At 41.0% G+C, this 24,361-nt stretch overlaps 3 protein-coding genes across 3 annotated transcripts; 2 read left to right on the forward strand and 1 right to left on the reverse strand.

Annotated features, from left to right (window-relative positions):
• The first annotated feature begins 16,709 nt into the window (after window positions 1–16,709).
• Tfiia-s (general transcription factor IIA subunit 2) lies at window positions 16,710–18,391 on the forward strand. The gene is made up of 4 exons (XM_076320223.1): window positions 16,710–16,895; window positions 17,233–17,337; window positions 17,427–17,556; window positions 17,671–18,391. The coding sequence occupies exons 1-4, from the start codon at window positions 16,824–16,826 to the stop codon at window positions 17,700–17,702; spliced, it is 339 nt and encodes a 112-aa protein (XP_076176338.1). The 5' UTR covers window positions 16,710–16,823; the 3' UTR covers window positions 17,703–18,391.
• Window positions 18,238–21,333, reverse strand: S2p (membrane-bound transcription factor site-2 protease). The gene is made up of 6 exons (XM_076320221.1): window positions 20,476–21,333; window positions 19,996–20,274; window positions 19,390–19,740; window positions 19,111–19,269; window positions 18,710–18,967; window positions 18,238–18,621 (listed from the first exon to the last, which is right to left on the reverse strand). Exons 1-6 carry the CDS (start codon window positions 20,548–20,550, stop codon window positions 18,253–18,255), a joined length of 1,491 nt encoding a protein of 496 aa, XP_076176336.1. The 5' UTR covers window positions 20,551–21,333; the 3' UTR covers window positions 18,238–18,252.
• LOC143151250 (8-oxo-dGDP phosphatase NUDT18) lies at window positions 21,084–24,329 on the forward strand. The gene is made up of 4 exons (XM_076320222.1): window positions 21,084–21,379; window positions 21,697–22,237; window positions 22,845–22,950; window positions 23,077–24,329. The coding sequence occupies exons 1-4, from the start codon at window positions 21,274–21,276 to the stop codon at window positions 23,314–23,316; spliced, it is 993 nt and encodes a 330-aa protein (XP_076176337.1). The 5' UTR covers window positions 21,084–21,273; the 3' UTR covers window positions 23,317–24,329.
• Window positions 24,330–24,361: the final 32 nt, after the last annotated feature.

The following is a 24,361-nucleotide window of genomic DNA, read 5'->3' on the forward strand; positions in this document are numbered from 1 at the left end:
ATGTCAGTTCTTCCGGTAAACAAAGCTTTTAATGACTGAGCGCGCACCTACGTTTCCCGTCGCCACGTACGCGAAAACATGTTTAAAATCGAACAAGCGAACATCCTGGCTGCAAGAATAAAAGGTCCACCCGCGTATCTGTATTTATATTGGACACTTTTATAGGTACGAACGAACGGCGAGTACGTCGTTAGGAATATTCTCGTATTACGATTCGTTATTTATCGGTACGAGTTGTTATCGTATAACGTGTATAATAAAAATGTTAAGAAACTCGAAACTCACGGATGAGAGGGTTACCGTGGTAAAAATCGACATCGGTACCGAACGAGAGAAATTTAAAAGTCGTCTAAACTTACGGTTAGCCTCAGAAGGAAACACATCGAGTGAACGACATGATTTCAACTTTCATCACTATTATTCATTCGCCGAGTCTTTGGCAAACGTGCCCTCGATGTAAGAGTTTGGAGGAACTCGAGGGATCAAATACATTCTATGTACAAAGTTTGACACAGGTCAGCAATTTCTTATCCAATTTTTATTTAGTATCGAAGTTACGGTAAAGTTATTCGCTATGAAGTTACAAATGGTATAAAATTACGTTTGAGAAACTTCCACTCGGTTCGTCCCTAAGAGATTTACATTTTTACAACTGTACACGTACGTCGGTAAACTTCGTTTTTTTTTAATCAAGAATTTTACACGTATTCGTTCTCGGCGTCGATTGTCGCGCGAATATCCATCACGACGCAAACACGCGTAAGGGATGCACCGTGTTCGATCGATATCGATAAATTTGTACAATTTCTCGAAACGTGGATACAATTTCATCGCGATACAATGCATTTAAGAAGTGCACGGAACGCGATAGGCACGTCGCGTTTCAAGTGCCGCGTGGCGTGTTTCCTGCGATGTTTGTTTGTTGCGAAAATATGTATACGGAAATTCACGGTGCGTTTTACCCGTTGGTAAACGAAAAAGTGCAAACAGCGGGGCCAAGGAAATTACGACATTACGAACTGTACGTTGATGGTCTATTCATAAGAGAAGAAAGAGTATCTGACACCGGATAGAAATTAAACAGAATGGTCTCCGACGAATATAATGCAACCCTTTTAATCGTGAATGAGAAAAAAGGAAAAATATATACACGCGCGTACATGTATAAAAATTTCCGAACCGAATTCGCAAAGTGCAACGACGACAATTGCGAAACGACCCGAAATCGAATTCGGGTCGATAAAATTGCATTGTCGACCTGAAAAAAAAAAACAAAAGAAAACTATTACACGATTGCCCGCGTTAGGGTGCAACCTACGCGAAGAACGAGTTTAGAATCGACATTGTTCGTGGACGATGATTGTTCACCGTTCGACCAGTTTCTCGCGAGACGATAGATGCGATGCAACCTGGTAGATTTAGGCGCAGTTAATGAGTCCCCTTTTCCGCGACACGGTCTATTATCAGTCGCGGGCACATGCCACGTTTACCCTTTTGGACGGATCGGAGAAAAGGGGGCAACGCGAGAAAGGAACGCGGCAACAAAGCAACGGCTCTCTTGAGCAATAGTCCCGCGTACGGTAAAAGAAGCAACACCGACGAAACACCGGATTAACATCTAGCCGCGTTCTTGCGAGGCGCAGCGGGAAAACAACAGGACGCATCCAGGATTACGACGACGTCGTTGACGACGACGTCAACCTCGACGACGAGACGCACGCGCGTGGAATTTGAGTTGAAAGGCCTTGGACCACGCTTCGGGGGATTCCAAAAGCCCCCGGCCAACAGCCACTTGGCGGAATTCGAAGCACAATGCCAACAACGCGGAATTACACCGCGGAACCGTAATGATAGCGGCTTAATTAGTGCCTCTCTACTTTTTCATGCATCGGACTTGCATTCCAGGTGCTACTAAACGGGGACAGGACAACCCCGTGCAACGGTATTAAAGATAGAGAAAATTCTAACCTGCCCCCCTCCCTCCCTCCGCCTCTCAACATCTACACCCTCCCCCGGCGCTACGTATCCCCCTTTTTCTTATACGTTGCGCTTCGTCGATCGCGGAAATAATAAACGAGATTGCCGAATAATCGCGCGCGAAAGCGTCGCGATGTTAATAAATTATTCTTTAATGGCCGGAAAGGGCGCGAGAAGATTGAAAGAACTCTTCTTATCTGAAAGTCTCCTTTCATCGCGGTAAGGGTAACGAGAGATCTTCGTCGTCAAACTGTACGAGATGACGTTTCGCCAGCGAACGTTTCGCGTAGGATTTATAACAGAAAAAGAAAAGACAGGGAATACCTATACATGTGTATGTATATATATATATAGGTTTGTATATAAATATAAATATATATGTATATTTATATAGAGGGTATGGCTCCTCCAATTATGTTCAATTCAAAACACGGCGTTTTATGCACGCAGGGGTATATATATGGGCGCTTTTTTCAGAAAAACTGCTGAGCGTAATTTGCGCCAGTTTTTCTCTCCAAAATCACTTTGGCTCGTGTACGAGGAACGCTTTGTATTCTTCCAGTATGACATAGATTTTAACAATTACCCGGCCGGTACGATTTTTCATGTAGTTCCGAGAACACCGCGTCAAGTTCCATACGACGGCAGAGATTCCTCGTGCTTGAGCCCGATTTTTTCGAAATTGTTGACTCAACGACGAACCAACCGACGAACGCGCGTTCGCGTGCCGGCTTAACAGAGGACTAATCGGGGTGTACGTTAATTAATCGTGCCGTATTGTAAATTACGTACCGATGCGAAAATAGCAAACCGAAAGGAAACGCGGGCTTAAATATCGCACCGCCCTCGACAATTTGGCATTGTTGTCAAAGCATCATCATATTAATTCGCGCCCGAATCTGCAATTCCGAATGTAATTCAATATAAAGTTGCAAAATTAATTATAAACGCGTCGACATCGAGTCCCTCCAACGTTCTCGTTCGAAACCGATGTAAAACAACCGGTCGGTCGATACGACCGACACGTGTACAACAATCGTCGCGACGTACGAACTTACGCCGCGTGGAAAACGAACCAGCGAGCGATTTTTACCACGTCGCGTTCGCGCGTTTAAAAACGGCACCACGGGGAGAGAGAGATATAGATAGATAAATAGAGAGAGAGAGAGAGACGGTACGGAGCGGGTGATGGTGAACGTGGGCCAACTGGAAATTCGGAAGTCGATTTTCGCGTAGTACACACCGGCCCGCGTCTCTTACACATTTACATACGATAACAACCAAGAAACAATTGCTCCGCGTGCAGGCAAGGAAGTTCTCGGTTCTCGATCAAATCCCCGCAACTACGGAAGCGCAAAACTTTTCGACGCTCGCGAAACTTTCGAACGTCCGACCGGGTGTGTATTGGTAAGTTCGTAGCGGGAAGGGAGGGGGGGGGGGCCGAGCTCACAGAGGATTAATCTCACATTGAGTCTGCGCTCTCGGAATCCCGATAATCAAAAGCGTTGATACTCTCGCAACAAGCAACGTTATATAGTGTCTGGTAAATGATCAGCTGACCTATTCCGTTCCCGAGGGACGGTGAAAAACAACGGTATCGCGGTGGGACACTCGCGACGGATGACGCAGATCGAAGAACAACATTCCTGCTCCTAACTACCGTTTCGAATCCAATCTCCGGTTATAGATCACGGGACCGTAACCGATAAACGATCCTCGAATCGTTTCAACTCGACGCGAGTTGAGTACTGAGACGCGTCCTGTACGTATGTACACAGACGAAAGTCGGAAAGTTCGCACGCGGGTACAACGTCGACGTTCTCGACGCTAGAAAACGGTACACGTTCCCGAGACGCGTCGAAACTTTTAAACGTAAATCGCTGCGCGCTCCACGCGCTCGAGCGCAATTTACGCGCGACGACCGGCTCTCATATATATATACATATATATACATACAATATATATATATACACAGATATATACATGTATACATATATATATATACATATACATATATACATATAGATGTATGTATATATACGTACGTGATTTTGTGAGTTTGCAAACTGATTGTCACGATCATCCAGTAATCCGGTCCAGTCTAAGACACTTGTCGAGCATCATCGTTTCGGCGGGCTCGCACTCCGCGATGAAACGTTATCACGACGAGCACCGGCGCAAACAAGTAGTTTCTAACGTCGTCGCGCGGTACCATCGTTACGAAAATTCGTTCCGCTTCGCCGCGCGCTCCGTTTCCCTTATCCGGTCGGTTCACGCGGCTCTTTGAATCGCACACATGGTCGCGATCGATCAGTAACGAATCGCCGCGATTGAAAATGTTATCGTAGCAATCGTGCCGCGGCGTGTCCCGTATCACTTTGCTCATCCCACTGTCACCCGTAACACGCGACACGTTTATCGCTGGCACGCGTCCGGCGTTACCGACAGAGCAAACTCGTTACTAGGTTAGAATTCGCTGAAAAGGGATCCCGGTGAGCGCACGCTACCAGAAAGCGGTCTCGCTTTTCCCCTCCCTCGTTCGGGCTACCTCTCCCCTCTCTCCGCATCGCTCGTAGTCTCCAGGATCTCGGGAAAACTTTACTGGAAAGCGGCAGGCGGCACGGGCCGGGTGGGGGTTGACAGATACGTACACCCCATCCAGAGTTTGAGTAGGGGAAACAGTTCCCCTCTCCGACCCTCTTTGTCTCTGTGTGTAAGCATGAACGCGGTAAATAAAAAAGTTTCAAGTCACTCGCGAATCCGCCGGCCGGCAATGCGCAGGAACCAAGATGGCGGATTACTTCGCAAAACTTTCCTGGAACACCTACGAATTCCCGAACGGCAACCACCGGCGAAAGAAAACTATTTACTTACCGGGGTAGGGGAGTGGGTGGCGGTTTGGACGCGCAACAAAGAGAATTAATACCGGCTTACCGTCGCTCGGATAATCGGGATTGGAACCCGTACCGAGACAATGACCGCGTAATGGATACTTATCGGTGAACTCGCCGCGGTTAGATAATCGTTCGACGGTTCGAACATCGTGTTCCATCGAGCGAGTACCGAGGTATCGGTCCGGACCGGTTCGAGATTGCAAGTGACCCTTCGCGATCCGTCCCGAGACGGTCACGGGCAATCGTACAAGTTGCGCGGTTGTTGCGCTCGCCGCTCGAATACTTTGCCGCGAGAGCGTTCCCCGCGTTCGAGAAACACCTCGGTTGCGTGTCGCGCGACGTCGCGCGTCGAATCGTAATCCCGATTCGCTCTTCTTCAACGCGCGCGACAGACTCCTACCGAAAAAGTTTCCGGTTACGCGGGGACCGGTGGAAGTTAGTAACGCGAACGTGAGTAACACGTGGCGGGCATCGAGGAAAAGCGCGGCATCGTTCGAGTACCGGGACCGGGGAACGCTGGAGAAGGAGAAACCCGATCGACGCACGGATGCATCAAATCGAAGCGTTTTCGGAGACTCGAGGATCTCGAAACGGAAGGGTGAGAGACAGAGAGTAAGAGAGAGAGAGAGAGAGGGAGTTGGGGAGTTGGGGAGACCGCCTGAAACTTGGAAAGTGCATACTCGGCGCGTGCGATGATTTCCTTCTCATCGTCGGAAGCTGTCTACTTGCGGAGGTAGCCGTACCTGGTTGCCTGCCGCCTGCCCTCGTGGGAGTCAGCTAAGGGAAATCAATATCTCACTAGGGGTAGAGAATACGAGAAAGAGAGAGACGACGAACCAGGGAGAGTAGGAGTCGGCGAAGGAAAAGCAGGAGAAAGAGGAGGCAGAGAAGATGTAGGAGGAGGTGGACAGAGGGGTTGGGACAAAGGGGGGTGGTGGGAACCGAGGCCAGGGGTTGGAGAGGTAACGGCGGGTAGGACGGGATACGGGAAGGAGAAGAAAGCAGAGACGGAGAGAACGTGGTAGAGAAAGACGCAGTCCGCGCTCGTCGACCTCGCACGCTTGCGGTCCTCCGCGGACCGTAGTGCCACGCGTGAACTCGAGTACCGCGGTAGCACGCGTACTCGTGCAAGAATAATCCCCCACTGCCTGCGCTATTACGCTCGTTATTACCGGCCGGCAGCTCGGTCGGTCACACACGCCGTCGCGGGCCAGTCGTTCTCTCCTGTCGGTAGCGCGTGCCGCGTGTACTCGTTCCTTTCGCGGTACAACAAACGAACCCGGTCGTCGTCGCCGCCGCCGCCGCCGCCGCCGCCGCCGCCGCCGCCGCCGCCACCGCGCTACCTGAACGAACACGTTAGGGGCCCCGCGTGTGCAACCGTACGCAGCCAGCTCTCGTTCCAATTCTGTCGGCCGCTTAGCGGGAACTGGAGACGAAAACCTTGCCCGTGCCGCGTTCCCGTCCTCCGGACTCCGCTCCAAACTCACTCTCATTCTCTATCCCCTTTGCTACCCAACTACCCTCCTCCTCTTCCTCGCCGTCAACCCAGTCCCCCGGTTCCCCACCTCTCTTCTCACCCCACGGCCCGTTCTCGCTCTTGTTCCCTTTCCGCGTACCACCCCTCTCGCTCGCGCCGCGTTCTCACACTCCGCGCTCTTCTCAGCGAAACTTTCCCGGCGTCGGGACGCACGCTGCCACCACCACCACCATCACCACCACCACCACCACCACCACTACCACCACTACCACCACCACCACCACCGCCACCGCCATTCCGCCGCCGCCGTCACCGGTACCGGTACCAACACCATCGTCTCTCCTCCACCACCACCACCACCACCACCAACGTCGCTCGTCGCCCGTCGCGCCGTTACCTTCGTCTTTTCTACGTTTACCAACACCGACAACCCTATTCCCTACACATCGCCACGACGTTTCTCCACCGCCAAATCTATCCCTCCCCGTTTCATTCCGATTCTCCCCGTTGGCCGCCGGTGGGCTCTCTTTCCTTCGTGCATCCCATGCTTCCTTCTCTGGTTCTCCTTCAAGTTTCGCCCAACTTTTCCAGCTCCCCCCTACCCCCGCGCTTCGACCACCCAACCACCCACTCAACCGCCCCACCAAAGAGAGCTACGGACAACGTCGACGCTGCCGCGACGACGACATACGCTGTATCCCGCGCGCTCCGATATTTTCCATCTTTGTTTCCCTCTTTTGCTCGGTAACTTGCCCGCGAGCTCACGGGGCTCCTCTCGTCCGGGGAATGCGCGTTACAGCCCGAGACCCGCTCGCACGAGCACACGACGAACAACGGTCGCTACAGACCCGCGCACTAATGGGCCAAAGTTCGGAGAACCGTTGGGACCGATCGTGTTACTCGACCAACCGATCGGTTTTGTTCTCTTTCTCTCTCTATCTCTATCTCTTTCTCTCTCGCCAATTTTTGGAATCGCTAAAGAAACATCGCGTGAGACATCCACGGTCGATGTAATTGTACCCTGGTCCGTGCCGCTGCTGCGCGTCTGGCACTCGTAAAGCGAGAAATATAGATTTTACTTTCAGGCAGTAGGTCGAGACGTGTCGGATCAGACGTTAGTGGAACCATGACGATGATTTATCAGGCGCGAGTTCAACGGCGAGGCGCTCGACGAGCGTGAATTTTACGCGCGTGTAACGAATCGAACGCCCCACCGGCCGTGGATTAACTGCGAGCGCTCGTTATCGACGTTAAAACGTATTTTACCGAGAACTCGGCGCACCGAATGCAACGCGATCGCGTTAGTACGCGATCGGTTATCCGGACCGGGAACTATCGATTTCGAATCGATCGGGTACTCCGTCGAGCCTCGATAACCCGCGAAGATTTCTCCGCGTTCGGAAACTTTCCACGAAACGTGGAATAACGATCGATCTCGGAACAATTTCGAAACGTGGTTTCTCACGTTCGAGAAAACGAACGATTGCACGTGAACGCACGCGTGTGCGTACGCGTCGAGAAATTTCTATTCGCGCGCGCAAAGTTTGCCGATTTTGGTACTCGAGACGCGTACGTTGGGATTGGGTATGCCAACGATGCCCGGATAGGGGTCGAGGAAACAAAAGAAGCTTCGAAAAATTGCGCACGGAACGGTGCACGGACACCTTCCGCGCCGAAAGACTTTTACGTGTGAATCATAATGCGGCAAACCTCGTAAAGCTCAACCAACTGCGTCGGACGAGAAAACGTCTATTGTAGTGCACGGCTTAAGCAGCGGCACGCTCCGATAGGGATGGAAGGGAGTAGGAAACGGGTGTGCGCGTGGCCGGACGTCGTGACGCCTGCGTCAATCTGCGATTCATTGCCCTGGCAACGGCGACGCTTACCGTGGCTGCCTTTTTCTCTTTCCCGCTAAGCTCGATCGCCGTTTCACTTATCTCTTTCAACATACGGATATTCCCATTTTCCGCTCCTCGTGACTTCTGTCTCTCTCCTCTTTCTCTATCTTTCTCTATCCCTATCTATTTCTCTCTTTCTCTCTCTCTCTCTCTCTCTCTGTTTCTGGTCTCGCGTTTCCCACCGCTCGCTCCACCTTACACACGGATCACGGGAACGAACCATCGGAGGTTTACGTTCCACGACGTAACAAGTGGATATTGTCATTTCCGATACGATTATTTCCCTCCTACGGATACCCCGTCCGCTGCGTACAACCGTTCTTTTTTTCCTTCCCTTCGAACTCAATTGAAACGCGTCACCGAGCTTATTGTTTCTCGTTAACGGGCCGCGCACGAAACAATTTCGAAACAAACGCGTCAACGTCGAGCAACCGTGTAATTGTGATTCAACAATGTGCTCATTACGCTCGAAACGCGTTGACGGATGCAATCCTCGCGGCGTTAAAGGGGGTAAACTCGTCACGTGGAGCTCCGTTCTTACGGGACGCGTAACGAGAATCCGTTTTCTCTTTCTCGGTGTTTCTCCCGGTTGCCGTGCGAACGGAAACGCGAAGAATCGCCGTCACTGTTCTTTCGTACGCCGTCGAGAAGTAAATACCGTTTTCGATCGACCTCGAGTTCCTTCCTTGCGTGGAAAGTTTCTTCGAATTCCCGACGCCGTCGCGCTTCCCTGGTACGCGTTTCGACCGACGGGAATTACGATCATTGCCTAGGAAAATTCGTCCGAGCACGGAACGCGAACCAGAGAGACGAAGCGACGATCGTTCGCTTCGTCGAACCACGGGAACAAAATCGTACCGAGCCACGACTTACAAAGAGCTCGCATATTTCACGAGGGGAGCCCTACGTTGGCTGGTTAGTGACGCGTGACCGAAAAGAAAAGAGTTTTCCGAGTCCGCCTAAACCGAGGGACCGCGTTCACGGTTTTATCGACGAGAAAACGGGTCTTGGAAAAAAACACGTAACTTCCACTATGGCGCGGCTCGAGTGCCGCGTTCGTTTACCGCGAACCGAACAACGTTCGCGATTGCTTCTGAACGCGATACACGATCCAACGTGCGAGTTTACGGGAGAAACGAAACGCGCCGCGCACGAAACGGAACAAACGTCCCGATGGAAACAACATACCGGGGACGAATCGCTCGAAACCGGGACCGGTTGCGCGCGACTTCGAAAACGAGCTTCCCGAATACGCGTACGAATTTTCCTCGCGGTGGAAGTAAGTTTCTTTTCCGGTAAGACGCCGCCTCCCCCGTTACAAACGGCACTCTCTACCATCGATTGAACAACGAGGGCCTCTCTCCCGTTCCCCCTTTATCGCGGATAAACTTCTCCGTCATAATAACTTCGGCGTCTCTAAATGGTACGTATATCCGTAATAAATTGTTCTTGCAAAGTTTCTGGATAGCGAGCGGTACGAACGGGTCTCGTGGATTCCCGTACCCTCGCTCGCCGAACCCCTCTCTCTCTCTCTCTCTCTCTCTCTTCCGTGCGTTTCCTACGGCCCACCTTCGCCCCGAACCAACCTCAACCCCTACTCTTCGGTACGTCGCTATACCACTCTTAAAGATGCTTTTCATTGCACTCCCACACAGAGGGATCCGATCGATGACGCTGTCCCGTTCTGGCGCGCGGAAACGCCGCTCCGTTCAATGTCCTCCTCCGACGAACCGGACCTCGAATCCGACTGTACGCATTTTCCCATTGTGTGTTTCGCGACCTTACCCCTACTCTCTCTTTCTCTCTCTATCTCTCTCCCTTTCTCTCTCTCCAGTTCCGTTAACTTCCCCAACTGTACCTCCCACCGCTCCGGAAGCGTGTACCGCTCGGATACGCGCGCGCGTTCCGCGACCTCGAGGCTTTCAAAAATCCTTCCCTCCGTTACCAACACCGCCACCACCACCACCACCATCGACCGAGAAGACTCGTTAAAGCTCCTTTATCGGTTTCTTCCGATCCCAGTCGCCCACCGCGAGGAAACCGAGCGTTTTTCGTTTCTCGCGCCTCTGCGCCCCTGTTACCTCGATCTTCGTCCCGTTCCGGCTCCGTTTCCCTCGTCTTCGCCCTCCATCGCCCACCCACACCCCACCGCACCCCCTCCCCTCTCTCTCTTCCGTTGTTCACCGCTCGTTACGGTTCGCATCGACTTAATTGACCTTTGCTTTCGCTCGAATCTGTGAGATCCACCGTACACGGACCGCCTCGGTTTCAACCGGGTCTCTGTGTGCGCGCCGTTTGAAGGACCCGGCCGGAATGTGTCCGTTCCTTATCCGAATATCGAACGTCGAGCGATTTGAATCGCTGAGAAACTTAATCGGCCCGGCTCCGCGAATATATATTCCACGGAGCGGGCACGAGTGCTCGCAAGAAACATTTAAATAACCAGCCCGGCCCGGCCCGCACCACACCCCGCCCCCTATTAATAAAATAGTATCGAGGATCCAAGGGATCGGGATCGAGTGCTCCTTTAACACCTTTGATCGTCACCTTTTGAAAAGAATTAAAAACGCTGCGCAAAGGGAGGGAGGAGGAGAAGCGGGAAGACTTTTCGCACCTACCGATGTAAATCGAACGTATCCCGCGACGTCCAAAGAGGATCCCGAGGGTGAACGAGAAAGAGGTTCGGGTTCGAGTATCGGACCTAACCGAGCGTTGTCGATTATTACGACGACCACGATAAATCCGTGGAAACGAACCGCTCGCGAATACGACGGGTATATAATTCCCGCGAGCTAAATTCACGCGAAGCTGCCTATTCATTTCCGGCTCGAAAGACTTTGTACCTCTTTCGGTTTACCGAGAAAAGTTTCGCATGCGCGCTGAAGTTTTCACTCGTAATTACTTGGGCATCTAAACTTGGCCGGATAGTAAGAACACTTCCTCTTATACGTACCACCTGCTTGCTCGAATTAATGGCGCGAAGTTGCTCTCTCACTTATTAAATGAAACTTTCGCGGTAGCGATCGAATCGGTAACCGGATGGACACCGAACGCGAATTGCGTGCTCGGTTCGTTCGCGCGCGGATCCATCGGGGAATTCTCGCATCGATATTTTTCGTCGACCATTGAGAATCGTATCGTTTCGTTGAAGTAGACGATAACAGAGTGAAACGACGAGGAAACTCTTACGACAGAACGAACAAATCTGAAACGTTACGTACGCGTTAACGTTTCAACGACGAGAAACGATTCGGTCCCGCTTTTCGAAAATACATTATCCTCGACGATCAACGTTTCTATGTATTGGGATTACAAATCGTGCACAACGAAGATATATATATAATTAAAAAATTTAGTTTCATTTGTTTCCAATTTGTACATTTCGAGGCGCCTAAATTTTAAATTGCCACGTGGCGCTGGTAGCTTTCGAGACGACCATGTATACAACGATACACAAAGTAATACAAACTATTATGCAAACACCACTCTTTGAAAGTCGTTCGTTGTTTTATAATAATTTACCAATTATTAGAAAGATATATCTAACACCATAAAAAGCATACTTATGAAAAAGATGTCGAGTGTTCTTCGAATTCGAATATGAATATATATTTAGAAATACTTATTTTGATTCGCTAAGGTAAAATATATGTATATATATATATATATATATATATATATATATATATATATATATATATATATATATATATAAGAAAGCATTTGGCACGATTAAAAGATATTCCGTCAGGATTGAACGAGAATGTAAAACAGATGATTAAACGACGAAGCGTTGAACGTGGCCACTCGCGCGGGAAGTAAGTCATCGGAACGAGTTTAAAAGAACTTTCAATTGCCAGCTTCTGACCTGGAACCCGTCCAGCTATTACACTCATAATTTATCAATCCTTAAAAAGCTCGACCAATCGTAAAGGAGAGGAAGCGAGTTCTAAATAATTGCCGGGCGCGCACTTCGCTACGATCAGAAAACACGCGGTGGTTTTTTTTAATTGTCTTGCTGAAAATCGCGCAACAAGAAAAGGGAGTAGAAAACCGTGAAGTGGTGCCAACGAAACGTCGGCCGCCCAGTCGGTGTTCGGGTCAGTACGAGAACCACGAGGACCAAAGCAACCAGCCTGTGCAACTGCATCGTCTCGTAACCAACGATATTACGATTGCATAGGTTGCATCTGTGGCGGCACTACCCACGCTTGCCACCAGAGGGAAACTCACCATCAACCGTTTCCCGCAAGTTCCCGTACCTGCTCCGATCGCTATATATACGACCTCTTACCGATCTTCCAATGTCCCGGCGTATAAGGCAGGGCCTGCTAGGATGCCTTACTGACGAGTCCACTAGCAGGCCCGGGATGAAACGCTTATCCCCACTTCCTTATATTTCCGTTCTCTCCTATCTTAAACATCTTCAAACCGCCGCCAAAGTGGTGACCCCGTCTAGCAACACGCAACCTTCTGGACAACAGCACAGCAGCAGTACAGGTGCAGCACAAGACGATGGAAGGAACGCAACGTAAAGGCCGATTTTTCGTAAATCCCCCTCTCCGAGGGTTGACTCCTCGACCTGCCAGCGACGACACGAACGCTATACTCCCGGCTAACCATCAGGATCAACCCCAGGAGGACAGCAGGCAGCTTGTCGACATTATTCACCGACCACACCGATGCGTTTCATAAATACTGGTACGCGCACGCATCAACGTCGGACAACAAGCGAAAACGCGGCTTGAGCAAACGATGCTCGCCACGCGTATTCCGCAATCGACAGCAGCTGGGCCTTACTACGAAAAAGAAGCATTCTTCTCTTCCACCGCTCTGGACAACCTCCTCCTGTGCCTGTTGTGCCAAACCGAACTACGGAACAAATACCTACGCCACTGGGACATCAGGACGGAACTTCAAAGTATCGTTTACCACTGGCAAGGGGGTTATGTGGCGGCACTACCCACGCTTGCCACCAGAGGGAAACTCACCATCAACCGTTTCCCGCAAGTTCCCGTACCTGCTCCGATCGCTATATATACGACCTCTTACCGATCTTCCAATGTCCCGGCGTATAAGGCAGGGCCTGCTAGGATGCCTTACTGACGAGTCCACTAGCAGGCCCGGGATGAAACGCTTATCCCCACTTCCTTATATTTCCGTTCTCTCCTATCTTAAACATCTTCAAACCGCCGCCAAACATCAATCCGTGCGACGCGCAACAAACGAATCTTAAAGTGAACGCGCGCGTTAAAGTTATTTCGCGCGACGAGACTTGGAATTGATCGACGACGAGGGTTATCGAATAATTATATAATAAGTCATCGAATCTTATGTTATTCGAGGCGATGCTAAATGCTGGAAATTCCATTTTCTTTCTTTTTTTTTTCAAACGACAACGATAGTTTTCTCCGTTTTCTCTGAAGTTTCATGGAGCGATCTTTTGCCAAGAGATCCAGAACGCGTGAAAGAAATCGCGATTTGTATCGCGCGATCGTGGAAATTAATTCACCGATTGACCATGGTTGTGGTTCCAAAGGTCTGTATGAATGAAAGGAGGAAACGATGAAAGAAAACCACGAGTCGTATTGGGTCAGACGTTCTGGTCAGGCCTTCTTTTTACACGTGGAAGAAATCATCCAAGGAATCCCCTCGAGATCTTAACGGAGGCTGAGAATCGTGTGGGATTCCCCGCGCTGTATACGCCAGCGCAGAACCTTTAATACTTTCCCCCAGCTTTCGTAAAGCTCGCGATTAAGCAAAAGTTACTCGACGTTGTCTAAATTATTTCGTTTTCCTCGCGATACAAATCAATGACGGAGAATAGCCGACCGTTTTCAACACGACGATCAAATTTTGCGAGAAATATGTCTCTTCACCTGGAAACCATTTGCACGATTTATTATTTTTGAATCCACCACCACCGAATAAATGGACCATAATTTCCAAGTTAATTTTCAAGTTAACTTCTATACTCCCTGTATTTTAATATTCCCTTTGCAACCTCTTAAATGTAAAGTTACAGATCAAACATAAATGCTTCGAAGTATACTTATGTACGAGATGTAGTTAGTAACTACACGAAAGGTGTTTTAAATCAAGTTTTCAACGAATCGATTTTAATCATTTCGATCCAACATCGATTCAAAATTAATTGTATTTATCAACGGATCGAGTATTCCTAATTCTGGGACCCTTTTAGAAAAAAGTTAACAAAGAGGCAAAGAAAAAGCGGCGTTTTTAATTGTTAAAGATAAATAACCAACGAAACTTCTAAAAGAATATTTATGATCTAGAATAAAGAAAATTTTCGTATAAAATATTTCTAGCAAGATCGTTATGAGACTTATCCGTATTCGATATTTACTGTAGAATTTATATTTACGTAAAGGTGTGTATAGTTTAAAAAATAATTAGAAGTTAAACGTTTGTATTTTGTTTGTTAGAAAGTCGGGGCCCCTTGAAACAGGTGACACGGCTTTGCACACGTTGCGCGCTTGCTTGGGACGCTACTGCGTTACTCGGTCGGTAAGTTGAAATATCGAAGAACTACACGAGACACCCTCTCGTAACCGAAATCAGCTTTACGTCGAAACAAACGACACACCGCATAATACGAATCAACAAAAAGGAAAAATGGACGAATTAAAAAAAAAAGAAAAATGAATAAAGAAAATATAATTATCATATTTGAGTGTAACTGTCCAGAAAAATATTATTTGTGTTTTCTATTACTAGAAATAAATACAAAGTATCGTATGTTTCGTTAAAAAATCCGTTTAAACTTACAAAATTTAGTTTCATTTGTTTTCAATTTGTACATTTCGAGGCGCCTAAATTTTAAATTGCAACGTGGCGCTAGTAGCTTTTAAGACGGCCATGTTTACAACGATATACAAAGTAATACAAACTATTATGGAAACACCACTGTTTGAAAGTCGTTTCGTTGTTTTATAATAATTTACTAATTATTAAAAAGATATATCTGACACATAAAAAGCATACTTATGAAAAAGATGTCGAGTGGTTTTTCGAATTCGAATAGCTCGAATATGAATATATATTTAGAAATACTTATTTTGATTCGCTGAGGTAAAATAATTACAAAATGTCAAATTTTGATTGTTTGTACAAATAAATAAAAGAATGAAACTCACCAAAACAAGACTTCATTTATGAAGAAACAGCCTGTTCTGACTTCCGATCTATGAGTTCATAATGCAGTCACTTTATATGGTGTCTAAAATCGCACGTGAAAAGCATTTCAGCTCGTCAATCGATTAATCGTTCGTGCACTTTTATAACCACTACTGATTTATGCTCTTTATATTTGAAACGCGCATTCCCACCATAGATTACAGATTAACTTTGCCAAAGTATGATGTACGAGTCGATGAACTATTTTTCGCATTATTTCCTTTCCGTTTAAGCACACAACCTTAAACACTTGGCGGTAGAACCAGATTTCTAACAGTCTTGAAACTCCACTAAGAGACTATTGATACACATTTTTCGTGTCTAAAGTCGATTAATCCCACAGTATTTGCTTATTTTACTGTCATATTTGCGTGTAAAAATAAGCACGTCACTTTAATTGATATGTCACTACCGAGCTAACCGTATCCGTTATAACTTGCGTTTCACTGAAGTTTTGAAATTGCACTCTTAATTTTGATTTGTCTGCGCAGAAGGTGGTGGGGAGCTCCAATGGAAGTCTCGCAGTGTTGCACCACGTGTCCGTTTGGAAAGTTCGCGAGATAAGGGGTGGCAGGCCACGTTGGTGTTACAGTTACCTGCCGCATTGACCATCCGTAGATAGCGTTATCAAACATTTACAAGGTATACGTGTTACATATGCGACTGGAGGACTTGTACTCTTCCTTGTATAGATTTACTACGTACACAATACATTTGCTTTATTGTTTTTATTAGAAATATCCATTCCTTTCTCTTTAAGATCGATGTACAACTATTGTTAAAAAAAAAGTCGCTCGAAATGTATGTTACGATTTGTTTGCATAAATTATTTGCAAATACCAAAAATATTTTACTGTATACGAAAGAGATAGAAATCTGTTATCTTCCTGTGCAAAGCAGCCAAAAAAATAGTACGAATTTTTAATTTGTACATTTAATTGTACAAATTGCTGTTATTAGATTACTGTATAGTCGTTCCGGAAATTGCGCAATTAAATTGCAATAACACTTATTGAAAACATCAAAATCGAATGTAATAAATGAATCAAAATTAAAATAAATTTATTACAATTTTATATTCTGTAATCAGTGCTGTTTTCTTTCAAATTCTGTAATTTATTAATTATCATATTTATTTTACTAAATTATATATTTGGAATCATAAAATAATATTGTATATTGTATTTAAATTTACCGCTGTTTTCAATGTCATTTTCTGCTGTCATTGGTTCATTTATACGACAAAGTGTTGCAGCACCTTCGCCTAGTAATCAGTTAATCAACAAATATCATTGAACGTTTTCGTTACGCATGAAGTTTACTTTTGCATTAACCAGCATCAATTTATTTTAATATTGTGCATATTGTACTTTAAGGACAATGTCTTATCAATTATATCGAAACACAACATTAGGTAATACATTACAAGAAAGTCTTGATGAACTGATTCAGGTATGCTTACATAAACTTATCCAATACTGAGGTTAGAATTTTCGGTGGATACTGAATACAATTACTATTGAATTAATGTAATAATTCTGGTCAAAGTTTATTTCCTCTGTAAAACAGATGTTAACCATCATGATAGTATAACGTTATTATCAGGCACACTTATAAATGTAAATATATCAAGTCGTTTTTAATATACTTCATTCTTGTTTAGTGTCAGTCAAATGTAAAGATCCCGAAAATGTTGATCCTGATAAACATTCAAGCCATATTTTAACAATAAATTAAATACACAATCTATAAGTTTTGTTTTAAATTATCTAATAATATAATGTTATAGTATGGACAAATCACGCCACAATTAGCAATTAAAGTATTATTGCAATTTGATAAGGCAATAAATCAAGCACTAGCAACTAGAGTTAAATCAAGACTTTCATTTAAGGTATATATTTCTAATTGTATGCATTTAATAATAGTTACACTTGTCAAATTTTAGAAAAGTTATGATTTTCATTTATACTTTACTTTTAGGCTGGTAAATTAAATACTTATAGATTTTGTGACAATGTATGGACATTTATGCTAAACGATGTTGAATTTCGAGAAGTTCAAGAAGTTGCAATAGTAGATAAAGTTAAAATTGTTGCATGTGATGGAAAAAGTAAGTCTATTGATTTTTTGAATGATTATTTATAATGAATTTAAATTGCTTTAAAAAATAAAAAGCAGCATTTAATTTTAAAAAATAGTGTCAATAATTTTTATATTGTTACAGCCTTGGATGCAGATGCAGCAACAAAACGATAATATAACACCACTTTCTTACACAATTAAATGCACCTATATTATATCACAAATAAGGAAATAATAGCCACAAAGAAATTTCATAATAGACAGTAATATAAGTAACACATATGTATATGTTTAATTAAGTATACAATTTTTATTTGCTTACCCATAGCAGTTAAGTCTTATTATACAGTAACTATAATCATGACACTATGTTAAATTAAGTAAAAACATAAAGATTACTTGCTTTTTTATCATACTGGAATCTAGCGTTAGTTTTATTTTTTATATTGTATTTGGAAATGAATAGACTTTATACATTATATTATGTCTACTACAACTTATCTTCGGGAAATACAAAAATATGTTGTATAATATAATTTTCCTATGTGGTCCAACGTGTTGTTCCAAAGATGTAAATAATTCTACGAACGAGACTGCAAGGTTTATTAAGATATCTAAATAAGTGATACTAAGTGGCATTAAGGATACACATGAACATAGTTCATTACAATGTACTTTGTACTATGAATACAAATCTTGAATATTAACAACATTTTCGTACTACTTATAATAATTTATTCATAAGTAAATACAATAAGTTTATGGTAAGAAGTAATGTACCTACACTTGTTATCGTTAATACGATGGTTTGTCTAATATTTTTATTGTGTGGTGTAAAACTTAATAAATAAGGTACAAGTATATTTATAATGTATTGCCCATCTAAGAAGAAACAAGGCACAATATTAATAACTGCTATTCCTGCAGAAAATATTGTAATATATTTGCAAAAAAGCACCAAAGCTTCTGGTAATTTAGGATTTAAAAATGAATATTTAGGTATCCAATCAGACACATCAACTGTTCGATAAATATCTGCTGGATGTCCAAAAAATAGAACATCCTTTCCTTCTCTTCTTTTTATTTGAACAATCTATAATGGAAATAAATTTATGAAATAGTTCAAGCATCATTAATCATTATCTGAATCATAAGTAAATATATCATTTTACTCTACATACCTTAGTAACATTATCAAGTGAAGGCTTTAAGCAATGAGTATCATGAAATAAACATTCATGACTTGCATAACAAAAATGTTGTGACTGGTTAATCATAATTCTAGCTGGAAGGCAAGAATGTGGAGGTAAATGAAGAGGGGCAGCTTGTGGTCCCTCGATATACTCAAAGCACAAACTTCCACTAGCTTCGCTATCAGATGTACAACAATTTATAACACCATTGGTTTTTTGCCTGGATGGAACTGATTCGTCATATTCCTAAATTTATATGTAACTATTACAAATATGCATTGAAATACAAATGTCTAAGGTATAAATAAAAATTTGATGTTCACCTTTTGTGAAAAAATAAATGATGTTGATTAATAGAAGAAAAATTAAATAGTACAAAATTATGTTACCTGAATAAATGATTGCCTAACGCAATACCCAAGAGCAGGCTGATTTACTGTATTTAAGATGCAATCGTACCAATCTTCGCTATGTTTTATGGGACAATCGTTTATTTCATATATTATATCCTGTTCAAGAAGTCCTGCTGGACCTAATACAGGCGAATTCTATAAAGATAAATTCTTATAATAAAAGAGAATTAACATTCAAAGTAAGTTTTGTTATTAATAAACGTTTAAAAAATAAAATGATAGAATTTTAAAGGAATTAACATATCTTTCACTTACTGGTAAAATAGTTTTCACATAAATTCCATTACCAAGTGAATAAAATGGTGCCCATAACCATGTGGAGAGCATAAGAACAGTTGCAGCTATTGTAGCCAATACTATGTTGTGCCAAATTCCTGCACAAGTAATCCGTAATTGATTTTTTAACGGTAACGAAGTAAGTTGTTCACTGCTTATATGTACATAAGCGATAGGTATTATGAAAGCAACCAATATTCCTAAACCAAATAATTGAACGTCTTCTCTTGCTGCAGCCAATGCATGTCCTAGCTCATGCATAATACTACAAACTGCTAATGTAATTACATAATACCCAATTTCATTAAAGGGTACATCTATTCCAGGTAACTGTAAAATGTAAAAAGATTTGGTATACTATTATTAAATTTTATTAGAAAAATGTTAAATAAAGAAATTTATTGCTAAAATATTAATATTAAATATACATTAAACATGCAATTTATAATTTTTAAGGCTATTTGGTTGCGTAAAGTTCTATAGTATTAGAATTATTTAACATATGTGTTTAAATCAATTTCTATAAACATTTAAATATTATTCTATAAAAATAAGCACTTAAAAATTATACTGAAACAAATTTACCATGGGTTCTAACAAAGCTTCAGAATTACTATTATCAAGAGATGGTCCATTAGTCCATATAGTAAATGTCATGTTTAAAATTGCAATTGTTGCAAGAGGCAGAAGAATAACACAAACAATAACTCCTGCATTGAACCAAGCAATCAAAAATTTGGAATGATCTATTCCCCATTTTATTATTTTGCGATTAAATGCTGTTGTGAACCATTTTATTCTTAGTAATTGAACTTCTAAACCAGTATTTTTTAAAAAATAAAGGTATGGATAGTGTGAACATGTCTAAAACATAAAAAACAATATTTCCTTAATTATTGCTTAGAAATAAAATATAGAAATATTTAGAGAGAAATATATATGCGCATATTACAAAATTTTCTTTCTGATAAGAAAGTTGTCAATTGTGTATTGATATACTATAATATTTTATGATTATTCTATAATTCTGTACATAAAATTTCATTTATTTTTAACAAATTATACCTTAAAAATTGTGTCAAAAAATGACAACGAACAATGAATGAGACCTATTGTAATTAATATACTTAAAGCATCCATACTCTGGGACTTTTTTTTGATATTTTATGTAAACACTTTTCATATTACATCGTTCATTAATTCCTTTCTTTACTACGTCTGTCATACAACTTCAACAACATTATCTATTTCTGCAAAGCCAGTTATACAAAAAACCTACTAGTAAAACGTGATTTTCCGACAGTTATATTCCCTAGATGATACAATTATCATTTCGATAAAGTATATATGTATTAATATTAAATTTACATTAAATAAAATTAAATAAATTTAATAGTTTTCGATGGGTACATAAAAATAATAGAGAAATACTTATTTTTACTAGGCAAAATGTAGGTGCTATATATAGAAACGTTACTTCAATGCTAATTTTTGTTAAATATTTGTTATCAATGAATTTTTCTAAAGATCATTTTATAGTTGTAAGTATTAAATATGTATTGCTTTCTTTTCATTAGGTATTTTTATATTATTTAGTATTGTTTAATCTACACGACTAAACTTTTACATTTTGTACAGGGAATTCGGTTCAGAAAAGCCGATGGCCTGACTGAATAGTAGTGACATAGATACAGCTGCACCTGGATGCAACGTCTAATTCTATCATGCGTGATCATTGTCACTTTCACTTTGTTTATAACCTCATCTACTGTTAAATTAGTAGGAATGATATATTATATGTAACATATAATTTATATATTTGTTGTGCATAGAAATCAAAATTAGTAATATATTTGCATCAACATGTCGTTAACTATTGAAAATCAAATTGAATTATTATTAGCTGGAAATCCTTTAGAAATTGATGACACGTATGAAGCTTGCCACGCCGCACAGAATGATATACTAGGTAAAAATATATTTATATATACATATGTATGTACATATTCACACACTCACAAATATATATATATTTTCTTTTTTTTTTTTACATATATTTTGTAACTTAGTATTTTAACCAAAATTTGTATTGTTCAATATTATCGAAACTCCAAGTAAATAAAAAAAATATGTTATGTATCATATTATTATATATACAGTTTAAATAATTTTTAGCTATTTATAGATTTGTTATATTACAATTTTGCCAATATTTTTCTGTTTTTTTTTATAATAGAATGCAATCATTCCTAATTTATATAAAAAAAAAATATATATATATCATAGGAACAAAAGGAACTCAATCATCGCCTAATAATTATGTACCAATTTGTCAAAAAACTGTAACATACATTGTTGCTGCTGTTGTCATAAATGATCAAGGAGATGTATTAATGATGCAAGAAGCAAAAGCTTCTTGTACTGGAAAATGGTATTTACCAGCTGGTCGAGTAGAACCTAATGAAAATTTGTTAGATGCTGTTAAGAGAGAAGTTTTGGAAGAAACAGGACTTATACTAAAACCAGAAACATTGATAGTAGTTGAATGTGCAACTGGTTCATGGGTTCGATTTGTTTTTACTGGCAAAATAACTGGTGGTAAATTAAAAACTTTAGAAGAAGCAACTGAAGAATCATTACAAGCATGTTGGGTGCCTAATGTAAATGATCTTACACTTAGATCAAATGATATTATTTCCTTGATAGAGAGAGGTAAATCTTATGTTATGAACAAGGATATTTTACGCCATCCATACTTAATTCCAGTTAGTAAATCATTATGCAAATTATTGTTGCGGCTTACAATTACTTCAAAGAAAAGAGCAACGTAAGTTAATTATATTTAAAGAAATCTTTATAGAAATTTTATATTATGTTTAAATTTCAAGTTTATTTTTATAAATGTATTGCTGCTTATGCTTGATTTTCCTGTAGTATTTGCACTTTCAGTATAAGGTCACTGGTGGTAGTTTTCATAACAGAACAACAACAATCTAATTATGACTGTGAGTATGGATGAAGGCTAAAGTTGGAGTATAATAGGTACACATGTACACACATGCACTTGTACATATACATTTATAACAAAGATTTTACTTATTTATATATTGTCTCTTCCTTTAAAACTTACATACTAACCATAACAAATTTTGTTTACATATGAATTTTGATGTATATTCTAAAATCTAGTTATTCTATACTGCAATAATATTCTCACTACATTAGCATAACTTATAATATACTTTATAAACTATGTGCTTGTTAGCACTCTATCTAAAATTTGTTTATAACATATATAGCATTCTTTATATGTTATTTCCAAAATGTCATAATATAAAGTAATAACATTTTATTACCTTTGTGGTAACAATTTTATATAAAATTTTCTCATAATTGATATATATCAGAAATTTTACAGTATATTTTATCAACAGGAATCAGTTACATGTTGTAATATCGAACACAACTCCAGTTTGTTTGCCAATTTGTGAAATTCATCCAAATCGCAGTCTTCTCTCCTCTCTACATAACTTTATGGAGGTGAGTTATTATTTTATGTACAGTTATATTATACGATTTTATTATTTGAAAAATAAAAACTTCCATCTACTCTTTTCTTAATAGACAATGTTATGGTATAATTTTTGGTAAAATAATTTATTTTAGGAACTATTTGGTAGTGGAGTTCCACAACATAGGCCACATGGCATATTTTCTGTGGAGTTCAGTGGAGGTGAAGGAGGAGATGGACTTTGTTTAACATTACTAATATCATTCAAGCTGCCTGTAGAAGATTTACCTACTATTGGAAAATATGCTTGGTATGAATTACCTGAAAATATAGCTGAAAGTATAACTCATCGTTTGCCACGTAACATGACTGTGCCTTTAAATGTCATACGATAATTTGCTGTACACATGTTACACATCAAATGCATTTTAAATCTTACATAAGGTACTTTGTATTAACACTTACCTGGCCATTCTCATGTTTATATAAGTTAGAAAGTCTAATAATTAGAATTTGTAAACCTGACCATTATGATTGCATTCTTGTAAGATCACTTGTGTAAACACTATATTTATCAATATAGTTTTCTGACCAATACTATAAAACAGTAATTATATTAACACTTTTATTGAACATAAAGAAATATATGATTACAAATATTATTGACAAAAATAAAATACACTGCTTATAAGAAACGAAATTCCATGTTAATGTTTTCCACTTATGGAGTATTTGTAAAAAATATTAATGCAGATTTGCGTGTTTTAAGTCCACATAAACTTTGTATATATTTATGTCTATAAAACATGTTTGATATAGCATAAACGAACAAAAATATGATGGTTTCTATCCTGCAAATATAGCTGGTAGCAGATAAAAAATTTTTACTTTTAAACATATGGCCAGTTAAGTGTTAACTTATGGTCTTCACATATAAAATTAAGTATTTTGGAACAAGATAAATATATCATAATAATTTATATATATAAATAATAATTATGTACAGTACTGCCCTTAGCACCAGAAAAATGGGGCACTTGCCCCAGATCTCGCATTTAGTGTTTCTTACTTTCACATTTTATAAAAAATAAATGAATATGATTGTACCAGCTAAAACATCCAATTTTTCTTAACGTATTTTTAGAACTGTATTATTCTTGTAGTAAATTTATATTAGAAACTATATCGACAAAATTGAAATCTATTGTAAAATGTAACTTCTTAAAAAATATAGGCTTTTGAAATATATTCCACACTATCGCGGCTAACACCTAAAAACTTTTTATTTATATTAGAATAGAAATGCATTCTCTAGGGGCAGCACTGATTATGTATATAAATTACTATATATATTACCACAAATCTATATTAAATTTGATTTGCATAAATTAGATATATCTAACCAACATTAATATTTAACAATAACTAATTAAACTAAAC

This window comes from Ptiloglossa arizonensis, chromosome 9, assembly GCF_051014685.1.
Source record: "Ptiloglossa arizonensis isolate GNS036 chromosome 9, iyPtiAriz1_principal, whole genome shotgun sequence".
NCBI classification, from domain to species: Eukaryota; Metazoa; Arthropoda; class Insecta; order Hymenoptera; family Colletidae; genus Ptiloglossa; species Ptiloglossa arizonensis.

What these genes read in the sequence shown, in the direction of transcription:
- Tfiia-s (XM_076320223.1), top strand. Translation starts at nt 16,824, where the DNA reads ATGTCTTATCAATTATATCGAAACACAACATTAGGTAATACATTACAA. An exon ending in GTCTTGATGAACTGATTCAG is followed by an intron (nt 16,896 to 17,232) that starts GTATGCTTACAT and finishes ATAATGTTATAG; the next exon opens with TATGGACAAATCACGCCACA. An exon ending in AATCAAGACTTTCATTTAAG is followed by an intron (nt 17,338 to 17,426) that starts GTATATATTTCT and finishes CTTTACTTTTAG; the next exon opens with GCTGGTAAATTAAATACTTA.
- S2p (XM_076320221.1), bottom strand. Translation starts at nt 20,550, where the DNA reads ATGGATGCTTTAAGTATATTAATTACAATAGGTCTCATTCATTGTTCG. An exon ending in TTTTTGACACAATTTTTAAG is followed by an intron (nt 20,275 to 20,475) that starts GTATAATTTGTT and finishes TTTATGTTTTAG; the next exon opens with ACATGTTCACACTATCCATA. An exon ending in TTAGGCAATCATTTATTCAG is followed by an intron (nt 18,968 to 19,110) that starts GTAACATAATTT and finishes ATATAAATTTAG; the next exon opens with GAATATGACGAATCAGTTCC.
- LOC143151250 (XM_076320222.1), top strand. Translation starts at nt 21,274, where the DNA reads ATGTCGTTAACTATTGAAAATCAAATTGAATTATTATTAGCTGGAAAT. An exon ending in CGCACAGAATGATATACTAG is followed by an intron (nt 21,380 to 21,696) that starts GTAAAAATATAT and finishes TATATATCATAG; the next exon opens with GAACAAAAGGAACTCAATCA. An exon ending in ACTTCAAAGAAAAGAGCAAC is followed by an intron (nt 22,238 to 22,844) that starts GTAAGTTAATTA and finishes TTTTATCAACAG; the next exon opens with GAATCAGTTACATGTTGTAA.